The sequence below is a fragment of the Schistocerca cancellata genome, chromosome 3 (genome assembly GCF_023864275.1).
Source record: "Schistocerca cancellata isolate TAMUIC-IGC-003103 chromosome 3, iqSchCanc2.1, whole genome shotgun sequence".
Taxonomy (NCBI): Eukaryota; Metazoa; Arthropoda; class Insecta; order Orthoptera; family Acrididae; genus Schistocerca; species Schistocerca cancellata.
In genome coordinates this window covers 482371049-482397036 of record NC_064628.1, presented here as the reverse complement: position 1 = coordinate 482397036, position 25988 = coordinate 482371049, and the positions used below count along the sequence as shown (strand labels likewise).

The 25988-nt window shown below is 41.7% G+C and overlaps 1 protein-coding gene across 1 annotated transcript in view; it reads right to left on the bottom strand.

Annotated features, from left to right (window-relative positions):
* Positions 1-25988, bottom strand: part of LOC126175253 (juvenile hormone esterase-like) — a 121860-nt gene that overhangs the window by 38398 nt on the left and 57474 nt on the right. The window contains exons 6-7 of the mRNA XM_049921895.1: positions 25513-25663; positions 8094-8275 (exon numbers count right to left, since the gene is read on the bottom strand). Coding sequence (XP_049777852.1) covers positions 8094-8275; positions 25513-25663 — 333 coding nt within the window. The remainder of the gene's footprint in view (positions 1-8093; positions 8276-25512; positions 25664-25988) is intronic.

Here is a 25988-nt window from a genome sequence, read left to right as displayed (position 1 = left end):
CATGAGAGACATGTGTTGCAAAACCGTGGGAAGCACAGGAAGTTGCAACATGCACGTCCTGAAGGAGAGCTTCGTCAACGTCCGCGGCATACAGCGTGTCATAGAGTAAAGCCAGTTTGTAGCGTACGCGAATAGTATTGACATTGACCTTGGCTATGCGATAAGTTCAAAATGGTTCAAATGGCTCTGAGCACTATGCGACTTAACTTCTGAGGTCATCAGTCGCCTAGAACTTAGAGCTAATTAAACCTAACTAAGCTAAGAACATCACACACATCCATGCCCGAGGCAGGATTCCAACCTGCGACCGTAGCGGTCGCTCGGCTCCAGACTGTAGCGCCTAGAACCGCACGGCCACTCCGGCCGGCTATGCGATAAGTCTGGAAAGCTGGCATCACAGGAGGACAGGCGATTCAAACACGGAGGAAGTACAAGGAACTCCCTGTTAGGCCCCCACAGAAGGGCACATCACTGCGACGGGGAGGGAGCCGACCGCACCAAGGCGGGATCCATCGTTCTGTACCCTCCAGAATGTCCATCCTCAGCATCGACCTCCTCCGCCCAGGAGACAGATGTGTCACCGGACCAGTTCAGTGGAACATTATGAGAGGTGCGTCCACAGGTAGCGTCAGACACAGAAAGGGAGGCAACCGCATCAGACGTAGGCGGGGGACGGTCGGTGACCGGAGGTGGACGCTGACTGGAGATGGAGGCAGGGAAGGACGTCGTCTGGTGTCCGAGCGTCAGAGGACAGCGCGCACCAGCAGTAGCAAAGTCGTCATCCTGTGCAGACTTCCGATGGACGCAGTCATCAAAAGGTGTATGGCGTTGTCTCCTCCGTTTCCTCGGCGACCTTTGCTTCCTAACATGCTGTTCCGTGTCGGATGGCGGGCTGCTAGCGTCCCTACATGTGGCCAGATGGCGAGGTAGGTACAGCTCTATGATCAACAACCATGGGGTCGGGACAGACAGCTTATGCCTGCTGACATTCGTCGTTCATTTGTACTGATTCCGGCAGGGGTGTAGGAGAGACAGGCGGAACGTCTATCGCTTCGTCGAGAGGAACCGACGCGGGTACCGACTGATTCAGAAGGGGCGTTGCAGGCAGCAGTGCCGCAGATGCGTAAGGCAGAGGTAACGCAGTGAGCACCGCAGGAGGAGCGACGTCTCCGACCAGCGTCTGAGCCAGTCTACGTCGGAGACACTCGGAATGGACATGGCCTTCCTGGCCACAACCTGAACCGGTGCGCGGCTGGCCACCGTACTTGATGACATCCCTGCAACCGACAATGACCAAGTAGGAAGGCACGTGTTTCCGTAGTTTCAGTCTTTAAATGATGGTCACCATTGAGGACACGGTACGTTTCGATCGTCTTCCACGTTTCAGAGACGTGACTGACGACGTTGCCGTAAGGTTTAAAAGCGGCCACCACAGCTTTCTACGGTACTTCAAACGGGATTCGAAAACCCGCAACGTTCGGAGGCCTGAACTTTCTCCCGACGTGTCGTTGTTGCAACCTTATTAATATTATTAATATGTCCCTTCATTGACCTTTTCTGGCTTGTTCACAGATCTCCGTTTTCCGGGCTTTCGGAATATTGTGTTCGAAAGTTATCACATTCATTTGGAAGCGATATTTTCCGACTGCGTAGTTTCCCGCTCTCTTCGGCTACAACGACGCCGCTTGCAGGGGAAGGTATCCAGGATGAACGGCTAAAACCAAATAAAAATCATTTTAAAATATCATTTACTAAGGTCATTTTCCATAATATCAGGATTGATTCTAACCATCCGGCGCAACACGAAAAGGCTTTCTTTCACGCGATGGTCACTGGTGTTTGCAAACTACCATTTGAAGAAAATGAGGTGCGGAATGAAGTCGGTGTTCTCAGACACATGGCGGTGGCCGACGATTATAAGAGTAATCTGGTAACGCAAATCTGTCGGAGGCATGAACGGGCTAAAGTTCCGCGTAAGGGCAGACTTTGTAGTGCTTATAGTAGTATTAACAGTTGGGTAGCTTGTTAAGGTTTTTATCGTAGTTTTGTAGTGGTAGAATGGTTGTATTTTAAAAATAAAGTATCAGAAATAAATAGGTAATAAGTAACTCTTCAGGCTTTCCCGGCGAGATCATGACATGTGGGGTAATCGGGTCTACTGCCGGATGTTTGTGTCGCTCTGGCAAAATATTTCGGCCACGTAACTCGTTGCCTTCTTCAGGTACTACCTGAGACTGGCGTGTTGGAGGATCTTGTCCAGTAAACCTCAGAAGCAGCACCTGGTGGGCGCGGACCGCGAACAGAACCCCGACACAGGACAGGCTTCAGAGAGCTGCCACAGATGGCGCCCAAGTCGGGCGCGGACGTCCGAGGGAACACCGGGGAAGAGGCAACACCTTACAAGCAGCGCCAGGCGGGCGCAGAAGGCAAAGAAAACACCCAGCGCCCTCTGGGCATAAATACTGGACAAGATCCTCCAACACGGCAGTCTCAGGTAGCACCTGAAGAAGGCAACGAGTTACGTGGCCGAAATATTGTGCCAGAGCGACACAAACATCCGGCAGTAGACCCGATTACTCCACATGTCAGGTAATAAGTAATTTGTTACTATGCATGGAGATGTGATATGTATTGCCTGTTTTAACTTTTCAGATAATAGGTTGTAATTATGAAGAATAAATAAATTCTTTTTTTTTGGTCATCAGTCTACTGACTGGTTTGATGCGGCCCGCCACGAATTCCTTTCCTGTGCTAACCTCTTCATCTCAGAGCAGCACTTGCAACCTACGTCCTCAATTATTTGCTTGACGTATTCCAATCTCTGTCTTCCTCTATAGTTTTTGCCCTCTACAGCTCCCTCTAGTACCATGGAAGTCATTCCCTCATGTCTTTGCAGATGACCTATCATCCTGTCCCTTCTAGTTATCAGTGTTTTCCACATATTCCTTTCCTCTCCGATTCTGCGTAGAACCTCCTCATTCCTTACCTTATCAGTCCACCTAATTTTCAACATTCGTCTATAGCACCACATCTCAAATGCTTCGATTCTCTTCTGTTCCGGTTTTCCCACAGTCAGTGTTTCACTACCATACAATGCTGTACTCCAGACGTACATCCTCAGAAATTTCTTCCTCAAATTAAGGCCGGTATTTGATATTAGTAGACTTCTCTTGGCCAGAAATGCCTTTTTTGCCATAGCGAGTCTGCTTTTGATGTCCTCCTTGCTCCGTCCGTCATTGGTTATTTTACTGCCTAGGTAGCAAAATTCCTTAACTTCATTGACTTCGTGACCATCAATCCTGATGTTAAGTTTCTCGCTGTTCTCATTTCTACTACTTCTCATTACCTTCGTCTTCCTCCGATTTACTCTCAAACCATACTGTGTACTCATTAGACTGTTCATTCCGTTCAGCAGATCATTTAATTCTTCTTCACTTTCACTCAGGATAGCAATGTCATCAGCGAATCGTATCATTGATATCCTTTCACCTTGTATTTTAATTCCACTCCTGAACCTTTCTTTTATTTCCATCACTGCTTCCTCGATGCACAGATTGAAGAGTAGGGGCGAAAGACTACAGCCTTGTCTTACACCCTTCTTAATACGAGCACTTCGTTCTTGATCGTCCACTCTTATTATTCCCTCTTGGTTGTTGTACATATTGTATATGACCCGTCTCTCCCTATAGCTTACCCCTACCTTTTTCAGAATCTCGAACAGCTTGCACCATTTTATATTGTCGAACGCTCTTCCCAGGTCGACAAATCTTATGAAAGTGTCTTGATTTTTCTTTAGCCTTGCTTCCATTATTAGCCGTAACGTCAGAATTGCCTCTCTCGTCCCTTTACTTTTCCTAAAGCCAAACTGATCGTCACCTAGCGCATTCTTAATTTTCTTTTCCATTCTTCTGTATATTATTCTTGTAAGCAGCTTCGATGAATGAGCTGTTAAGCTGATTGTGCGATAATTCTCGCACTTGTCAGCTCTTGCCGTCTTCGGAAATGTGTGGATGATGCTTTTCCGAAAGTCAGATGGTATATCGCCAGACTCATATATTCTACACACCAACGTGAATAGTCGTTTTGTTGCCACTTCCCCCAATGATTTTAGAAATTCTGATGGAATGTTATCTATCCCTTCTGCCTTCTGTCATCCAAAGCTCTTTTAAATTCCGATTCCAATACTGGATCCCCTACCTCTTCTAAATCGACTCCTGTTTCTTCTTCTATCACATCAGACAAATCTTCACCCTCATAGAGGCTTTCAATGTATTCTTTCCACCTATCCGCTCTCTCCTCTGCATTTAACAGTGGAATTCCTGTTGCACTCTTAATGTTACCACCGTTGCTTTTAATGTCACCAAAGGTTGTTTTGACTTTCCTGTATGCTGAGTCTGTCCTTCCGACAATCATATCTTTTTCGATGTATTCACATTTTTCCTGCAGCCATTTCGTCTTAGCTTCCCTGCACTTCGTATTTATTTCATTCCTCAGGGACTTGTATTTCTGTATTCCTAATTTTCCGGAACATGTTTGTACTTCCTCCTTTCATCAATCAACTGCAATATTTCTTCTGTTACACACGGTTTCTTCGCAGCTACCTTCTTTGTACCTATGTTTTCCTTCCCAACTTCTGTGATGGCCTTTTTTAGAGATGTCCATTCCTCTTGAACTGTACTGCCTACTGCGCTATTCCTTATTGCTGTATCTATAGCGTTAGAGAACTTCAAACGTATCTCGTCATTCCTTAGTACTTCTGTATCCCACTTCTTTGCGTATTGATTCTTCCTGACTAATGTCTTGAATTTAAGCCTACTCTTCATCACTACTATATTGTGATCTGAGTCTATATCTGCTCCTGGGTACGCCTTACAATCCAGTATCTGATTTCGGAATCTCTGTCTGACCATGATGTAATCTAATTGAAATCTTCCCATATCTCCCGGCCTTTTCCAAGTATACCTCCTCCTCTTGTGATTCTTGAACAGGGTATTCGCTATTACTAGCTGAAACTTGTTGCAGAACTCAGTTAGTCTTTCTCCTCTTTCATTCCTTCTCACAAGCCCATATTCTCCTGTAACCTTTTCTTCTACTCCTTCCCCTACAACTGCATTCCAGTCGCCCATGACTATTAGATTTTCGTCCCCCTTTACATACTGCTTTACCATTTCAATATCCTCGTACACTTTCTCTATCTGTTCATCTTGAGCTTGCGACGTCGGCATGTATACCTGAACTATCGTTGTCGGTGTTGGTCTGCTGTAGATTCTGATTAGAACAACCCGGTCACTGAACTGTTCACAGTAACACACCCTCTGCCCTACCTTCCTATTCATAACGAATCCTACACCTGTTATACCATTTTCTGCTGCTGTTGATATTACCCGATACTCATCTGACCAGAAATCCTTGTCTTCCCTCCACTTCACTTCACTGACCCCTACTATATCTAGATTGAACCTTTGCATTTCCCTTTTCAGATTTTCTAGTTTCCCTACCACCTTCAAGCTTTTGACATTCCACGCCCCGACTCGTAGAACGTTATCCTTTCGTCGATTTTTCAATCTTTTTCTCATGGTAACCTCCCCCTTGGAAAGTCCCCTCCCGGAGATCCGAATGGGGGACTATTCCGGAATCTTTTGCCAATAAATAAATAAATAAAACTGAAATACTTCCAATAGGAAAAATTGTATTGCCTTTTCCGAAGAGGTTGCGGGCAACGTTCCAAACGGTTCGTCTTTTGAAATACAAGTTAAAACATAGATTGGAAAAGAGTAAGGTAAAGAAATATGACGCACGTTGCGTCTGTAGATTAACATGCGGTACTGCGATATAAATTACATGGTTAGATATGTCGGTACCGCTAAGAGGACGGATTTTGATCAACAATAGCGTAATGAGGAATCACGTATCTGGAGGCATAGAGAACACGATGAAGATATGGCATGTTACTTCTAAAGGTTGAAAGGTTGACGTTTTGGAGGAAGTAGAGATCTGTAAGAGCAGTATTAAGGAACCAGATAAGTTGCTTAATGAACGGTCAGACTTTAATCGACATTTTCCTTTTTCCAAAATAAAAAGTCTATCATGGTCAGCGTCCTCTGGGTGTAGTGATCAGTTTGGGGTTGCATGTCTTCTTTAAGGCGTTGACAATATAAGTATAATTTAGGCTTTTTGGTGATTCACTGTGTGCAGGAAACATGTGAATCAAATAAGGACGTTCATCCATTGTATTTATATAAGAGAGAAATGAACAATAAAAATAAAGAAAATTATATAAGTGAGAAATGAACAATAAGATTTGACAACTGCCATTTGATATCAATGTAACAAAATGGTTGTAGTTTCTCTATAGAACAGCGATTGGAAGCTTCATTCTTGTGGTTTTATTCCTGTTGTATATAAAAAAATATAAAGTAAAATCGACTAACTACAGGGAATGTTCCTTTATTAATGTGAGTTTGTACATATAGAAAACTGACACCACATGTAGAGACAAGTGTTACACCACGAATGCTTCAGCTTTAGCGGTAAACAACGAATGAGTATTAACTATGATTTGACCATGACTTTTAATATGAGTAGTCGGTTTCGTTTTGGGAGTACGGTTTATGCTGTAATGTGGCGTTCCATAGTTATTCCTCGTTTCTTATGACGTTTTTCTAAGTTTTTGTTTTACTACTATTACGCTTTAAACATTTTGCCATCTAATTACAGTTGCGCCGTAGTATGACGCTGCACCTTTAATCCAGTTACTATTTTTATGACACTTAAGGTGATGAGAATTTCATGTTTTATTAATAAGCTGTAATTAACTGTAGGTTTTTAAGAATCGGTTGTCGCTGTAGAGCGACCACAGGTTCATATGCTACTATAGCGGCTTCTGGCGAATTTACTTTCAAGCTGCTGTAACTTCATGTAGCTATCAATTTTCCTTGTGCTATTTGACAAGAAGCACTGTTTATACGCTGTAGATGATTCTGTCTACATTCCTCATGAATGCCGATTGTCGCTATTTGAATATGTAAGTTATTGGCTGTATTAAGTTTTAGTACTTACGATGCAAGTATGTAATTGTTTTTTTTACACAGGTAAGAACGATGTCCTCCGTACGTGAAAGTGTTCAATTTCAAGGAAGTTTGTAAAAACTGCTGTTATTTATTTATAGGCAATCGTTTGGCAAAGGACGTCATACCAAAACTAGTTACCGCAAATAAAGGATATTTTTCATTGCGACTTCGACAGAATTACATAGAACAGCTTTAATAAAAGTAAGTTCCTGACCCATTTTTCCTGTGTTATGCGGGAGATTCATAAGGAAGTTACTATGTTTTATTTCGTCCTTCCCTCATTCGTCATCGGAGTGCAGAAGGGGGGTTTCAATGAAGTGAGTAAAACAGAGCGGAATAAAAAATATATACACTTGACAATGATAACATGTGGATATGCTACATCGTTTTCCGTGTGTCGCCACTCCAGTACTACAATATCAGCAGCAGCAGCACTCTCGATATCCAGATCTTTGACACGAGTTGGTCTCTGTATTTTAAAATAGTTATAGACTATTGGGTTTAGCCGTTCGAGCTGGGACACCTGTCTTTTTAGAATCGATACTGCCTGCTGAAGATATAGTCAGGTGTAGGACATACTTCTTGTGTGAATGTGAAATTTAAACACACAAAAGTTCCTACGAAATATTTTAGTGTTCCTTGTAGTTACTAAAGGTTTATATTGGATTACTTTGGATTACTGCGTTTCGCATTTAGAAAATCAAGGAAAAAAACCTTAAAGTTTAACGTCTTCTCGACGTCATTAAGTAAAGAGTGCTAGCTCATACAGAGAAATGTGAGGTAAGTGTGTCCTGTTTGAGAAACAATTCGCTATTCCTATGAAGGAAGTTATGGAAACTACAGAAAACATCAGGACAGCCGGACGCAGATCTGCTTTTTCGAATTACAAATGCAGTGGGTTTTTGTCTGTGTTGTCTCGATCTATAAGAGTATGCAAGTGCTGAAACGAGGACATTATGGAATTATTTTCCGTGTATTATAAGAAACGCCTGTTTGACATTTAAATTTTTCTTATGTACTCACATTCACGAGCGGCTCCGGATTGTCTAGAGAGATCGTCCCGTTGCCAAAGTAGAATTCCCTCAGCTTGGCAGCCGCCTCCTGCTGCTCTTCCACAGTTGGCAAGTGCAGATTTGGTCCGACCGTCTCAACAAACTGGTCGTTGAGTGCGTTGATTTTATTTGGGTTGGACAGAATTCCAGCACCTACGAGCAAAACATCGTACATTAGACATTACAATAAAGACAATAGAAATTAGTAAAATCTACGTCGTGTTGCATACAACGTCATCACAGTAGTTGACATTTTAATTCTATTAAAAACTGTACAATCTGATATCAGTGTAGGTGAAGATGGTTAACCTTATTTTCACTGTTTTAAGGCAGGCGTTATAGGGAATGAAAATGACCAAACCGCAACGCGAATACAATAAGAGGTGTACTTTCGATATGATAAGAAACCAGGGGACCCGTACGAAACTTTCTCACTTTCATAGTTTTAAATAGTGATAGTATTTGGAATTAGTGTAGGCATTGAGATAGGGGTAGTTGGGGAAGAGAAAAATCTTTAAAAGTGGACCGAACGGCGTAAAATAATAATCACGAATTTATGATAGATCTGTGTATATATTTAGAATACTCTGTTGTTGACCGAGCGGGGTGGCGCAGTGGTTAGACACTGGACTCGCATTCGGGAGGACGACGGTTCAATCCCGCGTCCGGCCATCCTGATTTAGGTTTTCCGTGATTTCCCTAAATCACTGCAGGCAAATGCGGGGATGGTTCCTCTGAAAGGGCACGGCCGACTTCCTTCCCAATCCTTCCCTAATCCGATGAGACCGATGACCACGCTGTCTGGTCTCCTTCCCCAAACCAACCAACCAACCCTGTTGTTGACAAAACTTAATAATTAATGAGCTAATACAAACACAAAATAGCCCGCATCTCGTGGTCGTGCGGTAGCGTTCTCGCTTCCCACGCCCGGGTTCCCGGGTTCGATTCCCGGCGGGGTCAGTGATTTTCTCTGCCTCGTGATGGCTGGGTGTTGTGTGCTGTCCTTAGGTTAGTTAGGTTCAAGTAGTTCTAAGTTCTAGGGGACTGATGACCATAGATGTTAAGTCCCGGAGTGCTCAGAGCCATTTTGAGCCAAACACAAAATAAAATAAGTAAAGACATGTAATTTATTGCTCAGCACAATATCTGACTGTCAGCACGTACCTGTAATTACTAACTTTCGACCGCAATATTTACATTTACCTGTTGTCGAAGAGTAGTTTAATAAGAAATACGAATATAAAATAACAAGACGTAAATAAATGCGGAATGTGTAGGTTAGAAGGTATTGTTCGCTTCTTACTTGGTACATCACTAGGGGAACCTTAACTTCTAACTGTATTTAAATGTTTTAACTGCACTTCCTACTTTACCTGAGCACGTTAGGTCGCGGCAGCAGCAGGCCAATCACAACTCAAGGCGAAAATGACAAACATGTTTCTCGTTGCGGAAAGTATATTTGTTAAAAAGTTAGCTCAAACGACGGGCAGAGATAGTGGACTACCGCAGTCTTCACGGTGAGAGAGATGAGCGTATGGCATCGTTGGCCGGGAGGTCCCCTCCGCGGAAGCTCGGCCGCCAAGTGCTAGTCGACGCCACATTGGGCAGCTTGCACGCCGGTGATGAGGATGAAATGATCGTGAGGACAACACAACACCCTGTCCACGAGTGGAGAAAATCTTCAACCCGGCCGGGCATCGAACCCAGGCACGCTGCACGGGAGGCCAGCACGTTACCGGCCAACTATGCAGGCAGACTCTTCACGGTTATTATCTATGACAGTGCTGTATACAAATTATCAGTTAATAAGTACCGGTACTTTATAGTATGAAAAAGGAGTCTCTTATTCGTGATTTGTAAGTTAGCTTCCTAAAGTATAGATATGAAGCTGGGAATTCACGATGCCTTTCGTCTTTGATAGTTGAAAGTCTCTTGTGTTAACGTATTCCAAAAATAGAAAGTTTTAGCCCAAAATCGATGTGCAACGCCCGAAGCCGCTTGAAAACCTTTCTAACAATACCTTATTCATCCCTGTACGATTAGTAGAACTATTTGTTGAGAAAAAGAGATGCTGACTTGAGAAGTAATATATTGGATAAAAAGACCTCGCACATTCACTGAAATGATTGGAATCATTATTACTGAAAAGTAACAACACCAATCAAATCATATTATACAGGCTGAATATCCAGTGAAATGAACACAGTGGGTGAGTCAGGAGGAAAGGTACATGCTTAGAGGGGTGATAGTGTTCGTGAATCTGAACAAAGAAGTCTTATGAACATAATTATGTGAAAATGATGCGGAACAGGACAAATGCAGGTGACAATAAATGAAACATTATGATTTAATTATTTGTTTAATTGTGAACATTTTCTTACAAAAGATGTTAAAAAAGTCCATCGTCAACTGCAATGCATTTATAGCTCTTGTAGACAGCTGCCTTGTCGTCGTTCTAAGGTCATTCGCACTGTCCTTCACTTGAGCAATAGTATGTAAAATACGAGCAAGGAATTCCATATCGTAAGGAATGTCTTGGCTGTTTTCTTTCTGTCGAAATATCCATAATTGCAGTAGCATCAGCGCATCTGGTGTACAAGTCAATTGCCATGAAGACTTACCGAAACATGGGTTGCTGGAAGCAAGGAGTCTTCTAACAAGTATGACATGTAGAAATCTACCCTGAAATTTTTCACCCAGCAAGAAGACACCGAAAGAAATGCATTGCCGAAATTTTAGCTGCTAAGAGGCACTGCAAGTGTTTTGTAAGAAATGTTGAAGTTACAAATTTTTGCCACGCGAAGAACAGCTTATAACAGCAGATTGTACAGCCCATCACGTCTAGCACGCGACTCGACAAATAGCTCACTCAGCGCCGCGTAGCTGAATTATCCGGAATTCACAGACACCAATTTTGGTTTTGATTTGGCTTTTTACTTTCATTCCAATTGATCCGTAGTGAGGAGGTCTTCCAGGATGTAGAACATGTCAGAAAAACAATAATACATGACAAATATTTACAACTAAAACAAATAAGCTAATGTACCATTCCACAGGTCCCAAGTGGAGAGATCGTCCTTTTTTTTAATGAACACTATATGAAAGAATCATTTTACAAACACTAATGCACTTAATTTAAACTAAAAAAAGTTTTTTTATTTATAAGGTAATAAACATGTAATAGAACTACTATAATACTTATTTACAATGAACACATTACTGCACTGAAATGGTGCAGAAGTTGTATATTACACACACACAGATCAGTTACCTTATCAGTTTACCTTATCATGTGACACAAATTTTAACTTGATACGTCCAGCTGTTCCTGAGAGAAAGGGGTTTTAACAGACGGACAGACAGGAATTGGATAACAAGTGACAAAAATATTTTTTTCTTGTGATATAATTTCAAATTAAGAATTTTCGGTTTTTCCCCTTACTTTTACTGTGGAATCTTGCTTCTTGCCACATTTAATAATTCAGGGTCAATGTCAAGTACGTTCTAGATTTTGATGAATGAGTTTGCAAGTATCGAGATACTTGACATAAATGGTCGTACATTTAGACTGTGTAGACTTATAAGTTTAAATGTTTTGCGCATAAATTTCAACTTGATGCATGTGCCTGTTTCTGAGAAGAAGGTTTCTTAATAGTCAGACAGACAGACAGATGGACAGCAAAGTGATCCTCTAACGGTTCTGTTTTTTCTGACTGATATATGATACCTTCCCTTTTGACATCTTGCAGCAGTTTTCTTCTGTCTAACTCATAGCTTTGACTTTACTTATTATTATAATCACAAAATAATCTACTTCGTAAGTGGATCTGACGACTGTGTTGCGTGGATGGGAAGTTTCTAATATTTTAAAGTTGCACTTTGTTCCTTACTTTAGCTGTCATATAGGAATACATTTTATAAATATTTTCTAAAAAGTATTTAATGATGCATTGTGTATGTTTTTCATCATGGAATAGCCTGATGACGGTACTTTATTACGTGACTGTTTTTTTTTTCAAACTGTCCTGTAACTTACGTAAAACCTATAATAAAGAGTAAATCATAATTGGAATAAAATAATCTCCACTGAATAATGAAATGTGAATCAGTACCAGTGATTGGCAATACTTAACTACCGGTATTTAGATTACAGTTTCGTATATTACCCTAAACGCACAGCTAAATGAGAAGACATCATTGAAGCAAGTTGAACTCCACGGAGAATGAGGGAAACGGGGTAGGTCCATAACCAGCAGGGAGTCAGTCCTCCATCACCATTCGCAGAACAACCACTCGCCCTTGTGCAAAGGGACCCTCAAGACAGTTATCAGAGTTGGGCTGGGCTATGTGAGACGACGTCGATGTATCCTCGACTGCCCAAAGTAATTCAATGCAGATTGCATCTTCAGGAGATGCATGAACAACAGAGACTGTTTTTAGTGAGCTGTGTGGCCGCAGGATACATGCTGCTAAATGCCAGACTCCGAGGAGAACTACGTCTGTGGAGAGAAACAAGGGGCAGTCAAAATTCGCCAAAACAGCACGGGTTGTTAGGATAACATATTAGAATTGGAATGGGAGCAGAAAATTTATGGCACCATCGAAGATAGATACCGACACCTCGCCAGGTGCTGCAAAACCAGATGGTTAAAGAAATGTAAAAACGATTACCAATGTTTCACACAAATAACTTAGAAGTAGGAGTAAGTAGTTAACTGTGCTGACAGAGGTCCTTCCAAATTGCTCAGTGCATGCAAGAAGGCAGAGTGAGGCAGTATTTCAGACACATTTTATAGCACCAAGACTAACAAGTTTTGCAACTGATTAACTACCTGAAATGCAAGTAAGGGAGAGAGCCTAGAGTCCTGTAAGATGAATTCTTATTCGTCGCCTTTGTAGAGCCTATAACAGGTTATGCAGCGCCAAAAGCACTGGGAGTACAGAATTTCCTTGTCGGAAGTGCTCTGCAAAAAGTTACTTCGGGGGGCAGACGTCTTGGCAGACGGGCGTCTTGGTGGGCAGACTTCGCTTCCAGACGACATTTCCTGGCTCGTCTGGCTCTCATCTGGCTGAGTTGAAGTTAGACGCAGACAGAGGCAAGTTGTCGGTTCAGACTCAATAACTGATTTTTGTAGCCGTGTCAGCTGGTACCTGCAGATTACAAGTATGGTAAGACCCAGCTACAACAGCGAAGCGAACTGCAGGGAAAGACAAATCATTTGTAATGACATTCATCTGAAGACTTTTTGGAGTTAGAGATTCAACATGTTTTCAACTTCAGCAAGGGAATCACGGTATGACTCCCATGTGTGTAAATATTTTGTCCAGATGCGTTTTCACTTGAATTATATTGCAGATCGCGTATCCACTTGCCAAGCAAATACTCTACTCATTTTAATGTTTTTTCCATTTGTTTATTGTGAGTTTAGTTACGTGCATGTGTGATAAACTGAGTTCATTGAGATATCTGTCTAATTTAGTAGTCATATGAATTTACTACCTAAGTCGAAACAAGGCCCCGGGAGTAGACAACATTCCATTAGAACTACTGACAGTCTTGGGAGAGCCAGTCCTGACAAAACTCTACCATCTGGTGAGCAAGGTGTACGAGACAGGCGAAATACCCTCAGACTTCAAGAAGAATATAATAATTCCAATCCCAAAAAAGCAGGTGTTGACAGATATAAAAACTACTGAACTATCAGCTTAATAAGCCACGGCTGCAAAATACTAAGACGAATTCTTTACAGACGAATGGAAAAACTGCAAGGATCCGACTTCGGGGAAGATCAGTTTGGATTCCCTTGAAATGCTGGAACACGTGAGGCAATACTGACGCTACGACTTACCGTAGAAAATAGATTAAGAAAAGGCAAACCTATATTTCTAGCATTTGTAGATTTAGAGAAAGCTTTTGACAATGTTGACTGGAATACTCTCTTTCAAATCCTGAAGGTGGCAGAGGTAAAATACTGGGAGCGAAAGGCTACTTACAATTTGTACAGAAACCAGATGGCAGTTATGAGTCGAGGGTCATGAAAGGGAAGCAGTGGTTGGGAAGGGAGTGAGACAGGGTTGTAGCCTATCCCCCATGTTATTCAATCTGTGTATTGAGCAAGCAGTAAAGGAAACAAAAGAAAAATTCGGAGTAGGAATTAAAACCCATGGAGAAGAAATAAAAACTTTGAGGCTCGCTGATAACGCTGTAACTCTGTCAGAGACAGCAAAGGACCTGGAAGAGCAGCTGAATGGAATGGACAGTGTCTTGAAATGAGGATATAAGATGAAAATAAACAAAAGCAAAACGAGGATAATGGAATGTAGTCGAATTAAGTCGGGTGATGCTGAGGGAATTAGATTAGAAAATGAGACACTTAAAGTAGTAAAGGGGTTTTGCTATTTGGGGAGCAAAATAACTGATGATGGTCGAAGTAGAGAGGATATAAAATGTAGACTGGCAATGGCAAGGAAAGCGTTTCTGAAGAAGAGAAATTTGTTAACATCGAGTATTGATTTAAGTGTCAGGAAGTCGTTTCCGAAAGTATTTGTATGGAGTGTAGCCATGTACGGAAGTGAAACGTGAACGATAAATAGTTTTGACGAGAAGAGAATAGAAGCTTTCGAAATGTGGTGCTACAGAAGAATGCTGAAGATTAGATGGGTAGATCACATAACTAATGAGGAGGTATTGAATAGAACTGGAGAGAAGGGAAATTTGTGGCACAACTTGATTAGAAGAAGGGATCGGTTGGTAGGGCATATTCTAACGCATCAAGGGATCACCAATTTAGTATTGGAGGGCAGCGTGGAGGGTAAAAACCGTAGAGGGAGAGCAAGAGATGAATACACTAAGCAGATTCAGAAGGATGTAGGTTGTAGTAGGTACTGGGAGATGAAGAAGTTTGTTCAGGATAGAGTAGCATGGAGAGCTGCATCAAACCAGTCTCAGGACTGAAGACCACAACAACAACATGAATTTACTTATCATTCTTTGGATGGCTGATGGTGTTCTTTTTCAGATATACAGGGCCAGTTTAAGATATTTGATTAACGATTCACCGGCCGCTGTGGCTGAGCGGTTCTAGGCGCTTTAGTCCGGAACCGCGCTGCTGCTTCGGTCGCAGGTTCGAATCCTGCCTAGGGCATGTATGTTTGTGATGGCCTTAGGTTAGTTAGATTTAAGTAGTTCTAAGTCTAGGAGACTGATGACCTTAGATGTTAAGCCCCATAGTGCATGGAGCCATTTGAATAGTTAACGATCCCAATCAAACTACTCCGCCCACCGTTTCACGTTTGGGCAAAATCTTACAACTTGATGCCGAAAGTAAGATATAAATGTCGAATTGGATTGTGGCTGGACTGTCCCATGGGTGAGTTCAACCGCCTGTCGGAAAAGGTGTTCTCCTTTTCCTTACGGATATGAGAGAGTTGTCGTATGTGTTTTGTAGCCTGTATGTGAGTGTAATGGATGCTTGTAGAGTGTACTGCTGTGTTTATGTTGTATAATACAGGGTTTATGTAAGGTCCGGGAACACTTTCAATTATTTTTTGCACAAGAACCAAACATTGTACAGATATCATACATATGTCACTTTGAAGAGAAACCCTGTAAGTTTTTTTCATGCATATCGCCACATCGTAGTTTGGTAATTTGCCGATAGTCAGCACTAGTCGCAAACATGGCGAGTTCGCTGAGAGCACTGTCACTGGATATTTCTACTTGGACATGTTGCAGCAATGTCTGATGCCTCAAATGCAATCGGACTCTCCGTTCATCTTTCAGAAGGATGGGGCCCCACCCTACTTTCATCGTGAAGTTTGTGGGTATCTGAACACGGAGCTACCGCATCGACGGATTGGCCGTGCTACAGAAGGGGACAGATGTTTCATGAAATGGCCTCCCCGATCGCCAGACCTCAATCCGTGTGACTTTTTTCTGTGGGGACACATTAAAGATCTGGTGTGTGTACAGTCTCTACCACGTGATGTAGCAGAGCTCCGGGAGAGAGTACGGGAAGCGACTGCCACAGTCGACGATGCCATGCTGGGACGGGTATGGCCAGAATTCGATTACCGTGTTGACTTCTGCCCGGTCACTCATTGTTCGCATATCGAATGTTTGTAAAAAAACCTTTTTGAGTTTCTCTTCAAAATGCAATATATATGACATCTGTGCAATGTTTACTTCTTGTGCAATAAATAACTGAAAGTGTTCCCGGACTTTATGGACACCCTGTGGTAGTGTGAGAAGGGAGGTGGGTTGAAACCCGTTGCCGGCAAGTGGTGTTCTCCTCTTCAGTAGCACCCCACATACGACGGATGGACCACCATCAACAGTGTCACATACCCTCACTTAATGAGTCACTGTGTATAGGTTTCGAATTTAATCCATGACATCGGCGCAACCACCGGCGATCAGGAACTTTGCTCGACTATCTCTCTTCCCATTACCAGAAAAGTTCCGGCAGTGAAAATTTCGACCACCACCAGGATGCGAACCGGCTTACGTCCGAGTCGAGTGCCTCCCCACAGTTAGAGACCTCGGCTACGGGGGTGGGAATAAGCGTAGGGCTTTAAACAAACACTTTATTGTGTTTACTCACTTACTTCGGTTACCACAGAAGTTATTATGATGTTATTTTTACATTTGTTAGATATTCGTACCATTGGATCGAAAAATCGAAACGTTCCACAGCAGAGTCATCTTGCCAGAACAGTCTCGTTCAATGGCGCAGACAAACTGCGAGAAGTTCTGTAACATGTCTTGACAAATATTAAATAAAGAAAGAACACATACGGTCTAGTTCAGAATTCTTATTACAGTCTTCTAGGGCTTTTAGAGGGAACTTAGTAGATGAAGTTTTGTTAGGAACATCGCATAACACCTTCGTCCGACTACATCAACAGCTACGGCGAATTGGTACGTTTGAAAGTAGGAGGGATGGCTGTGGTACTCCACGGACGGGCTGCACTCTCGACTTTGCAGAGGACGTCTTTTGTCACGTGGAGGGCAACCGAGTACTAGTTCTCGAAGCATTGCCCATGCCGTGTGCTTGTGCAGCACACGGGACAGAACTCACTGTATCCCCTGTGTGCGTACCGTGAAGCGAGGGATTAGAAGATTATCCGATCCTCAAACCGACGAGACGGTACATTTCCAGACATGGAATTCTTATCAAAACTTCATGTACTAAGTATCCTCTACAGCCCAAAGAATTCTGTAACAGGAATTTTGAATTGCCCTCGGGCATCTTAAAACAGTTGCCACGAAATTTCAATACTTTGTTCACAGAACACACGGGAGCCACATGAAAACTGGGGTTGCTGTAGTCAGTTTGTGCGTTCTGCGCGTAACAGGAAGAGCATGTTTACGACTTGAATGGAAGTTGGCGTTGTGAAAACCAGAAACACAAATGGAAGAGCTAACCTAGATATCATTTAACAATAATATGCAACAGATTGCTGTTAGTAAGCTGGAAGTACCTCCAATTCAGAGTCGCTATTTGAATAAATAGTCGCCCTAGCCGTCAGTTTGGCTTACGAAAATTCTACCAACGACGGTCTGGAGATACGCCGACAATGGCTATTAGACACCCGAAGGAATAGCGGCTACTGTGGCCTTCTGCTTGGTAATATCAGTCTCGGTAAGCCTGATGTATTCGAAACTGACTGCAGACGATTTTTTGGATGGTTAGGTACGATAGACGATCAGCGGCGTCTGTACTAATCTATAATCGACACAAACGAGGAAGTTCGCGGAAGTCATGACAGCAGACAACATATATGGTGACTAGCAAACCAATCAAGGAGAACTTCGTGTGCATGATCCTACATGATCCCCGAATTAGCTTGCAAGGTTACATACACGTCGCGATTCGAATCGCTGGTGCTCATCGTCAGGTGTCGAAGATATTCAGGGTGAAAGCTTTTTAAACCGTCAAACTCTTGTAGATTGCACGGGATACCAAAACAAAATAATTACCTGTGAGCATTTTTTAATCAGGTAGAGAACGTAATCGGTCTCAGTAATCGTGCAATTGGATATGATATGGGGACGAATCAGACATATGTAAGAAAAGTCCTTCACCAGCAGTTGTTAAATCCTCTACAAATCAGTGCACGTGGCCCCGGCTTTATGGAGCCATGGCGCATTTCAGTCATGCTCTGAGTCGTTTCTTGAACCGACAGGTCCAGAAAAGTGGATTGGCAATGGTGATCCTGTAAAATGGCCTACTCTTTTTCCTGATTTTATCCCTCTGGACTTTTTTGCGTGATGAGAGACGTGTAACTTTGTTTACAAAAGCCCTGTTGAATCATAAGAGGATCTGTTAGCCCGAGTAGCAGCATCAGCAGTAGGTGTTATGGACACTAGTTACACAGAACATGACCCAAAGGGGTAACATCTATTAACAATTCAATGGAGGAATTTTTGAACCTCTAGCGTAACTTTTTTGTGTAAAAAACTGAAACTTGTTTGTATAAATTGTTGTCACTATCCAATGCAACATCCCAGATTTTATTGGATTAATAGATTTTCGTTCAGAGAAAATTCCTACTACAGGTTTAAAATTCCTCACACGAAAATATTACAGTAGAGAACAATATTTGTTTCGCTATCCGCGCTCACCTCCACACACCCTGTATGAACGTTGGAATTTCGCCAATATTCCCCGTCTACGTAGGACTGAAAGTTATACAAAAATATTTTTTGCCAGTAACAAATGCTAATATTTGAGTATGTTGCGGTGGTGCAGGGTGACATTTATACAACTACATGAAATAAAATCGTCATAACCTCTGAATGGTTTGCGTTAGGACGTTCAAACTGCACGGTTGACCTCAGGGCATGATGGAAATTAATACGCACTGTGTGCGTTGGTTTAGCGATGAAGCCCAATTTCAATTGGATGGGCTCGTCAGTAAGCAAAATTGGGGCATTTGGGGGACTGAGAATCCGCATTACGCGATCGAAAAGTCTCTTCACGCTCAACGGGTGATTGTGTGGTGTGCAACGTCCTGTCAAGGAATAATGGGTGCGATACTCCTTGATGGCACGGTGACTACCGAACGGTACGTGAAGGTTTGGAAGATGATTTCATCCCCAATATCCAAAGTGACCCTGTCTTGATAAGATTTGGTTCAAGCAAGACGGAGCTCGACCCCGTCGAAGCAAGAGAGTGTTTGCTGTCCTGGAGGAGCACCTTGGGGAGCGCTTTCTGGCTCTGGGCATACCAGAGGCCACTGCATGAGCTTCGATTGGCCGCCATATTTACCGGATCTGAACACATGGGACTCCTTTTTGTGGGGCTATATTAAAGATGAGGTGTACAGCAATAGCCGACCGCTGTGGCCTAGCGGTTCTAGGTGCTTCAGTCCGGAACCACGCTGCTGCTACGGTCGCAAGTTCGAATCCTGCCTCGGGAATATGTGTGTGATGTCCTTAGGTTAGTTAGGTTTAAATAGTTCAAAGTCTAGGGAACTGATGACCTCAGACGTTAAGTCCCATAGCGCTTAGAGCTATTTGAATTTGTACAACAATAATCCCAAAGCCATTGCTGAGCTGAAAAAAGCCATTCAGGAGGTCATCGACAGTATTGATGTTCCAACACATCAGCAGGCCATGCAGAATTTCGCTATTCGTCTGCGCCACATCATCGCCAATGATGGCAGGCATATCTAGCACGTCATAACCCAATTCCGAATATCTGTACTGAGGTTTACTTGTGGAATAAAGTGTGTGCACGCCGTAGTTTGTAACTAATTTACGTTTTTTTCCCCATATAGTTCAATAACTGTCATCCTGTAAATACGTCGTACAGTTTGCTTCTTCTCTTCCTAACATCGCGAAGTCACCAAAGCACACCCAAGACATGGTTCATGCGCTCCGTGTATAAATTTATGGAGTATGCAGGGCAGCTCCAGATGGCCAAGCGTTACAAAAAATAGCATTTTTTGGCGCAGGTCGGCTGAGGCATGAACCATTTACGTTAACGTAGTTACCAGGCAGCGTTTGGTGCTGTGTAAAGAGTACAGAACGGTAATCCGAGGGTCGTAGGTTCGTGTCCCTATGCGGGATTCTTTTCATTTTCAATTTTCACGTTATTTGCACTGCAAATAAATCGAAGTAATGCTCACTGTATTGTGTTTATTAATACTTCGTTAATGTTTCCGTAAAGAGCACGAAAAGGAGAGGCAGAGGAAAATTTGGCATTGCAAATAAATCTCCAGGAAGAGATTGTATTCGTTAACTACAATCCCTCCTCGGAAAGTTATCTGCAGAGTCTCGTGGACATTGTAAGTGCAATCCTTCGTTGGAAATTTATTTGTAATCCCAAATTTTCCTTTGCCTTTCTTTTTCACGCCTTTATGAAAATATTAACGAAATATTAATAAATACAATAAACTGAGCATTATTTCGGTTTATTTCAAATGTAAGTAACGTAAAAACAAAAAATAAAAATAAAGTTTTCATAAAGGAACTCCACCCCACGACCCTCGGATTACCGTTCTGTACTTCTCCCACTGATGCAGTCGCTGTTTGGAAGCTGACCTAACATAAATAGCTCTCGTCTCATCTGACTCGCACCAAACTGCAATTACGTTTAAAAGCTTTGCCATATGAAGGTCCCACTTCCGTCAACTTCATATCTGGCCGCCGGCCGGAGTGGCCATGCGGTTCTAGGCGCTGCAGTCTGGAGCCGAGCGACCGCTATGGTCGCAGGTTTGAATCCTGCCTCGGGCATGTATGTGTATGATGTCCTTAGGTTAGTTAGGTTTAATTAGTTCTAAGTCCTAGGCGACTGATGACCTCAGAAGTTAAGTCGCATAGTGCTCAGAGCCATTTGAACCATTTCTGGCCATGTCCTACATATACCATACATTTGGGTGAAGGCGGTGATGACAAGGAGGCGCGGCTCCTTTGTTAGTGACACGCCGCACCCTTCTACTCAACGTCGGGTAAAAAGCGGTAATCAGATTTCTGCAATACTACAGTAGAGAACAGCTTTAATTCGTTAGGTAAGGTCAAAATGTCAAGTACCCACAGAAAATCCAAGATCCGACCACCGGAGGTGAAACGTAGTGCTAAGAACCTCCTTTTCCTGTCCAACAGGCTCTTGAAAAACTCGCCAGAGAAATAAGTTTACAGTTAACAGTCCCAAAGTGGGAAATCCTTTTCCTTGGAAACAACACGGTTTATGCTCATTTTAGTAAAATTTACCAGTACCTGTTTTTCGACCAGCGCCCCATTCAGACAATACAAATCTTTCGCCGAATAATAAATAACACCAGCTTGAACTAAATCATCTATGAATCTATGAAAATCACAACTGACGATCAATTATTTTTTAGTTTATTAGCTTTCGGAAAGAGCCCATACAGCCATCTCAACACTTGAAATGTTGTATGACAGATTACAATTTGTTTTGACTATTCAAATTAGACATCAGCTTAAGTCGTACTCCGGTACGAAGTTACGAAGGCTTTACAAGGGACACGATTAACTGTTAGAAACAGTTGTTGCCGTAAAACAAAGCGTGGCTACACCAAAATGATGTAGTCATTTTACGAAACTCGAAAGTGCCCATAAAAATTGAACGTCCATGTCCGATGGACCTGCCTTTCACTCCATGAAGGACTTCGACCGGCTCCCTCATTACGAAAATTCAGAACAACATTTAGGCTTCTGAGCCGATCAACATTTTAACTGCAAAATGTTTGGCTTGCTTCTTGCGCATAGATATTATCATTGGTTCAGACTCCTACACATTAATAACCAACCTCTACGCGTTGCGCGTCTAGAAGAATCACCTGTAATCTCTTTCGGTAAACTAGGGACAAGAAAAGTTTCTTTCACATCACGATAAACCCACTGAATATACCATAAAGTGATAGCTTCACCGAGCTCAACGCAGTGCTTAGGTTTGGGGAGAAACCTCCCTAACCTTCCAGAACCTTCCAGTATTACCGCGAAGGGAATTATCGCAGTACTCATGCAGTTTAGAACTTCTGAAAACTTCAGTGGATCCATTGGCTCTTCTCAAAGACGATAATTGTCTCGCATCCTGTACTTAAAACACGTAGAAGCAGCATTACACTGAAATCCGGGTTTTATGAAGGATAACTTCTCCAACACCTTGTCCCTACAAACTTTGATATTTTACTCCGTTACTGCACATTTGGTCTCAGGTTACTGACGCGGTCGAGCTTACCGTGTTCGGTTGAACACTAAGACATAATTTCTTTGTGGTTGAATCTTCCTTCAAAGCAGACATGCAGTCAGTGAGCGATGAAATACCACTGCAACATATTGACTTGTCAGTACGTCTTACTGGCAGAAAATTACCTGTATTTCATTTACATTTTAATGTGGGGAGGAATACTGTTGAGGTTCCAATGAGCATATTCGAAACAAATAAGCAGCCTCAATACTTGTTAAGTCAGTAAAATTTTTTTCGATACAAATAGTAAGATTTTTGTATACCTTTATTGCCTTACAATGAATTCAAGTAGTTCGGAATGCATCGCGAATAAATAAGCGCAAATAATGACGCAGTAGTAAGACAAAGAGCGGAGCATAGTGTAGGGGAAAGTGGGGAAGGGTATTCTTAAGACAATCTTGGTGCAAAACAGACAAGGATATCTTATACAACAGATGGATCCATAGCCGTAGTTAAGGACGACATGGTTATAAAACCAGATGTGGAGGGATAACTCGAGGTGTCAGCCTCTTCCACCTAGCTACCCTGGCCACACGTCGGAATCCTCTACGTGAGGAATTATCGCATTACTCGCAAAAATCAAGCAGAAAAGCGGAATAATCTTTTGATGACTGCCAATGCGGGGAAAAAGCTTAAGAATAAAATACTGGGAAGATTTTAAAAATCTTAGTCTTGGAATCTTAGAGGAATAAATACTAAAGAAAAACAACAAAGGAGTCTAATTGCAAAAATTGATATAACTGTAATATCACAAACAAAGGAGAAACTGCAAGGCTCTAAAGAAGTTAATGATTATATTATGATATACCTTGGAGTAACTAGAACTGGACAGGCAAGAGATGGAGTTGCAAAAGTACCCACAGAAAATGATTGCAATCATACACGTTCATAAATAAAAGACTGATACATATCAAGTTAAAGATATTGAGAAAAGTGGTGAGTATAATTGATGTATATGAACCAGAGGAGGGCAAAAGCACGGAAACACATGCAACCTACCAATGTGTACGGACGAAGGTTAACGGAATACCTGAAGCAGAATATTTAATAACTGCTGGGGATTTCAATGCAAGGACAAGAAAATCTATCATTAAAGGAGATATCTTAAGAGATTTTCTACCTGCAACCACTAAAGAATAGCAAAGAGCTTTTACCCACATAAAGATAAATTTACATGGAGTGCTGGGGGGTGCTAGATCTGCAATAGAGTATATTATTACAAATAAAATGTTATTCTATTAATTGAAGACACCAGAGTCTACAGAGAATTCGATGTTCGTACCGACCATTTTCTGGTAATATGAAAACTAAGAATTCCATTCTATAGCAATAAAAGTACTAACAAAAAACAGATACAACAAGAAATTTAAAGAATGTATTTGCTACAAGATTCAGACATTAGATGGTCATACGAAAAGTTTTAGATGAAATAGTAAAATACGTGTAAAGAAACAGAACATTAATGAAAAATGGAAAGAAATAGTACGAATAATACGATCAACCGTTGATGAAGATTTAGACAAAAGAATGAAATAAGAAAAGTACTAGGTGACTTTCCGTCTGCAGCAAAGAACTACCAGACATAATAAAATTTAAGAAGCAAGCCTACCTGAGATTCCTGCAACCAAGGAAACAAGAATATTATAGGGAGTATAAATGGCACACAGTAGTGGGCAGAAGACAGACAAGAAAAATAAAACAGTTAAACTGGGAAAAATTTTCTGAGTGAAGTAGAGCAGGATTTATATGGGCAACAAACTGAAGGCTATAAGATGCTTAAACAACAAAATAAAGATGAAAGAGACATGATTCATATTAACCGCATTTCAGAAATGAGTGACTGGATTACTTCTAGAGTTTATGGGCAAGTGATTAAGAAAATGTGAAAACCGCAGTTAGTGACAAGCATATTGATGGTATATCAGTGGAAGAACTAAGGGTTTCGTTAAAGACATCGAAAAATAATGTGAAATTATTTAAATATGTTTTGGAATCAGTATCCCTAAAGCCATAGATAGTTGTTGGAAATAAAGTAACATTCCACGCGATTAACAAACGGAAGCTTTTATCCCATTATTTAAAAAAGGAGACCGTAGGATGTGTGACAGTTATAGAGGTATTAGTACTTTGAACTCTGGATACTAGATATGTGCGAAAGTAATAACAAATAGGCTAAAGACACTTTCGGAAACGTTGAAAAACACAGAGAATACAACCATCCCAAATATGTAGCCTTTATTTACTATGGGAAACCTTTGAAAAAGCTGACAGAGTTAAATTGTATAAAATTTTGGAGAAGAACGGAAAATATAGGAATACAGAAAAAAATCTGAAAAACCCATTCAAAGGACGTCAGGTGAAAGAGTACCTAAATTAGTGTACTGACAGACTCCTCAGGGGAGAAGAAAAGTTGGGCGTTCTAAGAAGAGATGGAAGGATCAGCTGCAGCCTTCTTGAAATTGGAACATGCAAGTGTGCCTAAACCAGAACTGTATATGATAATAACACTGTAACATTGTGGTTGATTACGGAAATTATATTAAAACATGTGGTATAACACAGTCGCGGAATACCAATATTGCCAATATAGCATCGATTTTTCCCATTGATTTAGTAAATGAAAATCATACAGAGTTGTCCTTTGCGGTGAAGAGGACGGTCATGAACTCCAGTGAGACGAAGTAATATTAATAATCCAGATATAAAAGTACAATTCCCTCGGTGTCCGGTGTTACACGTGTACAGCTGACCGGCAAATAAACTTTACTTTGAATGCTGAAAATTACTGATGTCTCGAAATAATATTGGTGGTAGAAGTTATGGTCTCTTTCGGGACTCTTTTGAAATGACGTTATTAGAACTCTTGTCGTAGTTCATTATCGGACTGACTCATCTCTTGAGATTTTGGACAAATAGAGCACAATCAATTTATCTGCGACGCTGTACTGTCGTATTTTTCATTACTCTAGATGATGGATTTTAATTAAGTACTCATTTAATTACCTTGAAAAATGTCAAAACTTACGATAGATGATGATGATGATGCTGCTCATCTGAGGAGGAAGTTGTGGCTTGGTAGATTGTCACACATGCAGGCTACCAGTATGACTTTACAATATGCAGAATGATTAAAACGTGTTAATTCATTATATTGCAGCACTGGACACTTACCCAACTCAGCAGATGTGACGCCAGTCATGATAGGAACTTGGACGAATTGGCCATCGATGAGCCTCTGGATTGCTGACTCAGAGATGAAGGCACCTTCCAAGTCTGGCTCGGTGTGAGGATACCATAGAGAGTACGAAAACAACTGTTTTTCCTGGAAACAGAGACAGCAGCAAGCAGCAACGATAGTACATTGTGGTCAGTTACGTAGAACCAAACAAGGTCTGTATATCGGCTATACAATAAACTGAAATGTTGCTGTGTTGTATATCATACTCATAATTTGGCAGTATATTTCAACACAACGATCATTAACCTTCTGAAATTAAAAAATTACTGATCTGCATTTAGAGCAATCAACTGACTGATCTGCGTTATTTCCGTTACACTAGTAATTGCTGCAGAAGAGTATTGTTAAAATTTGCGTCTAGCTCCTTTATAGATAACTTCACATATCACTGCCCTGTTATTTACGGCTG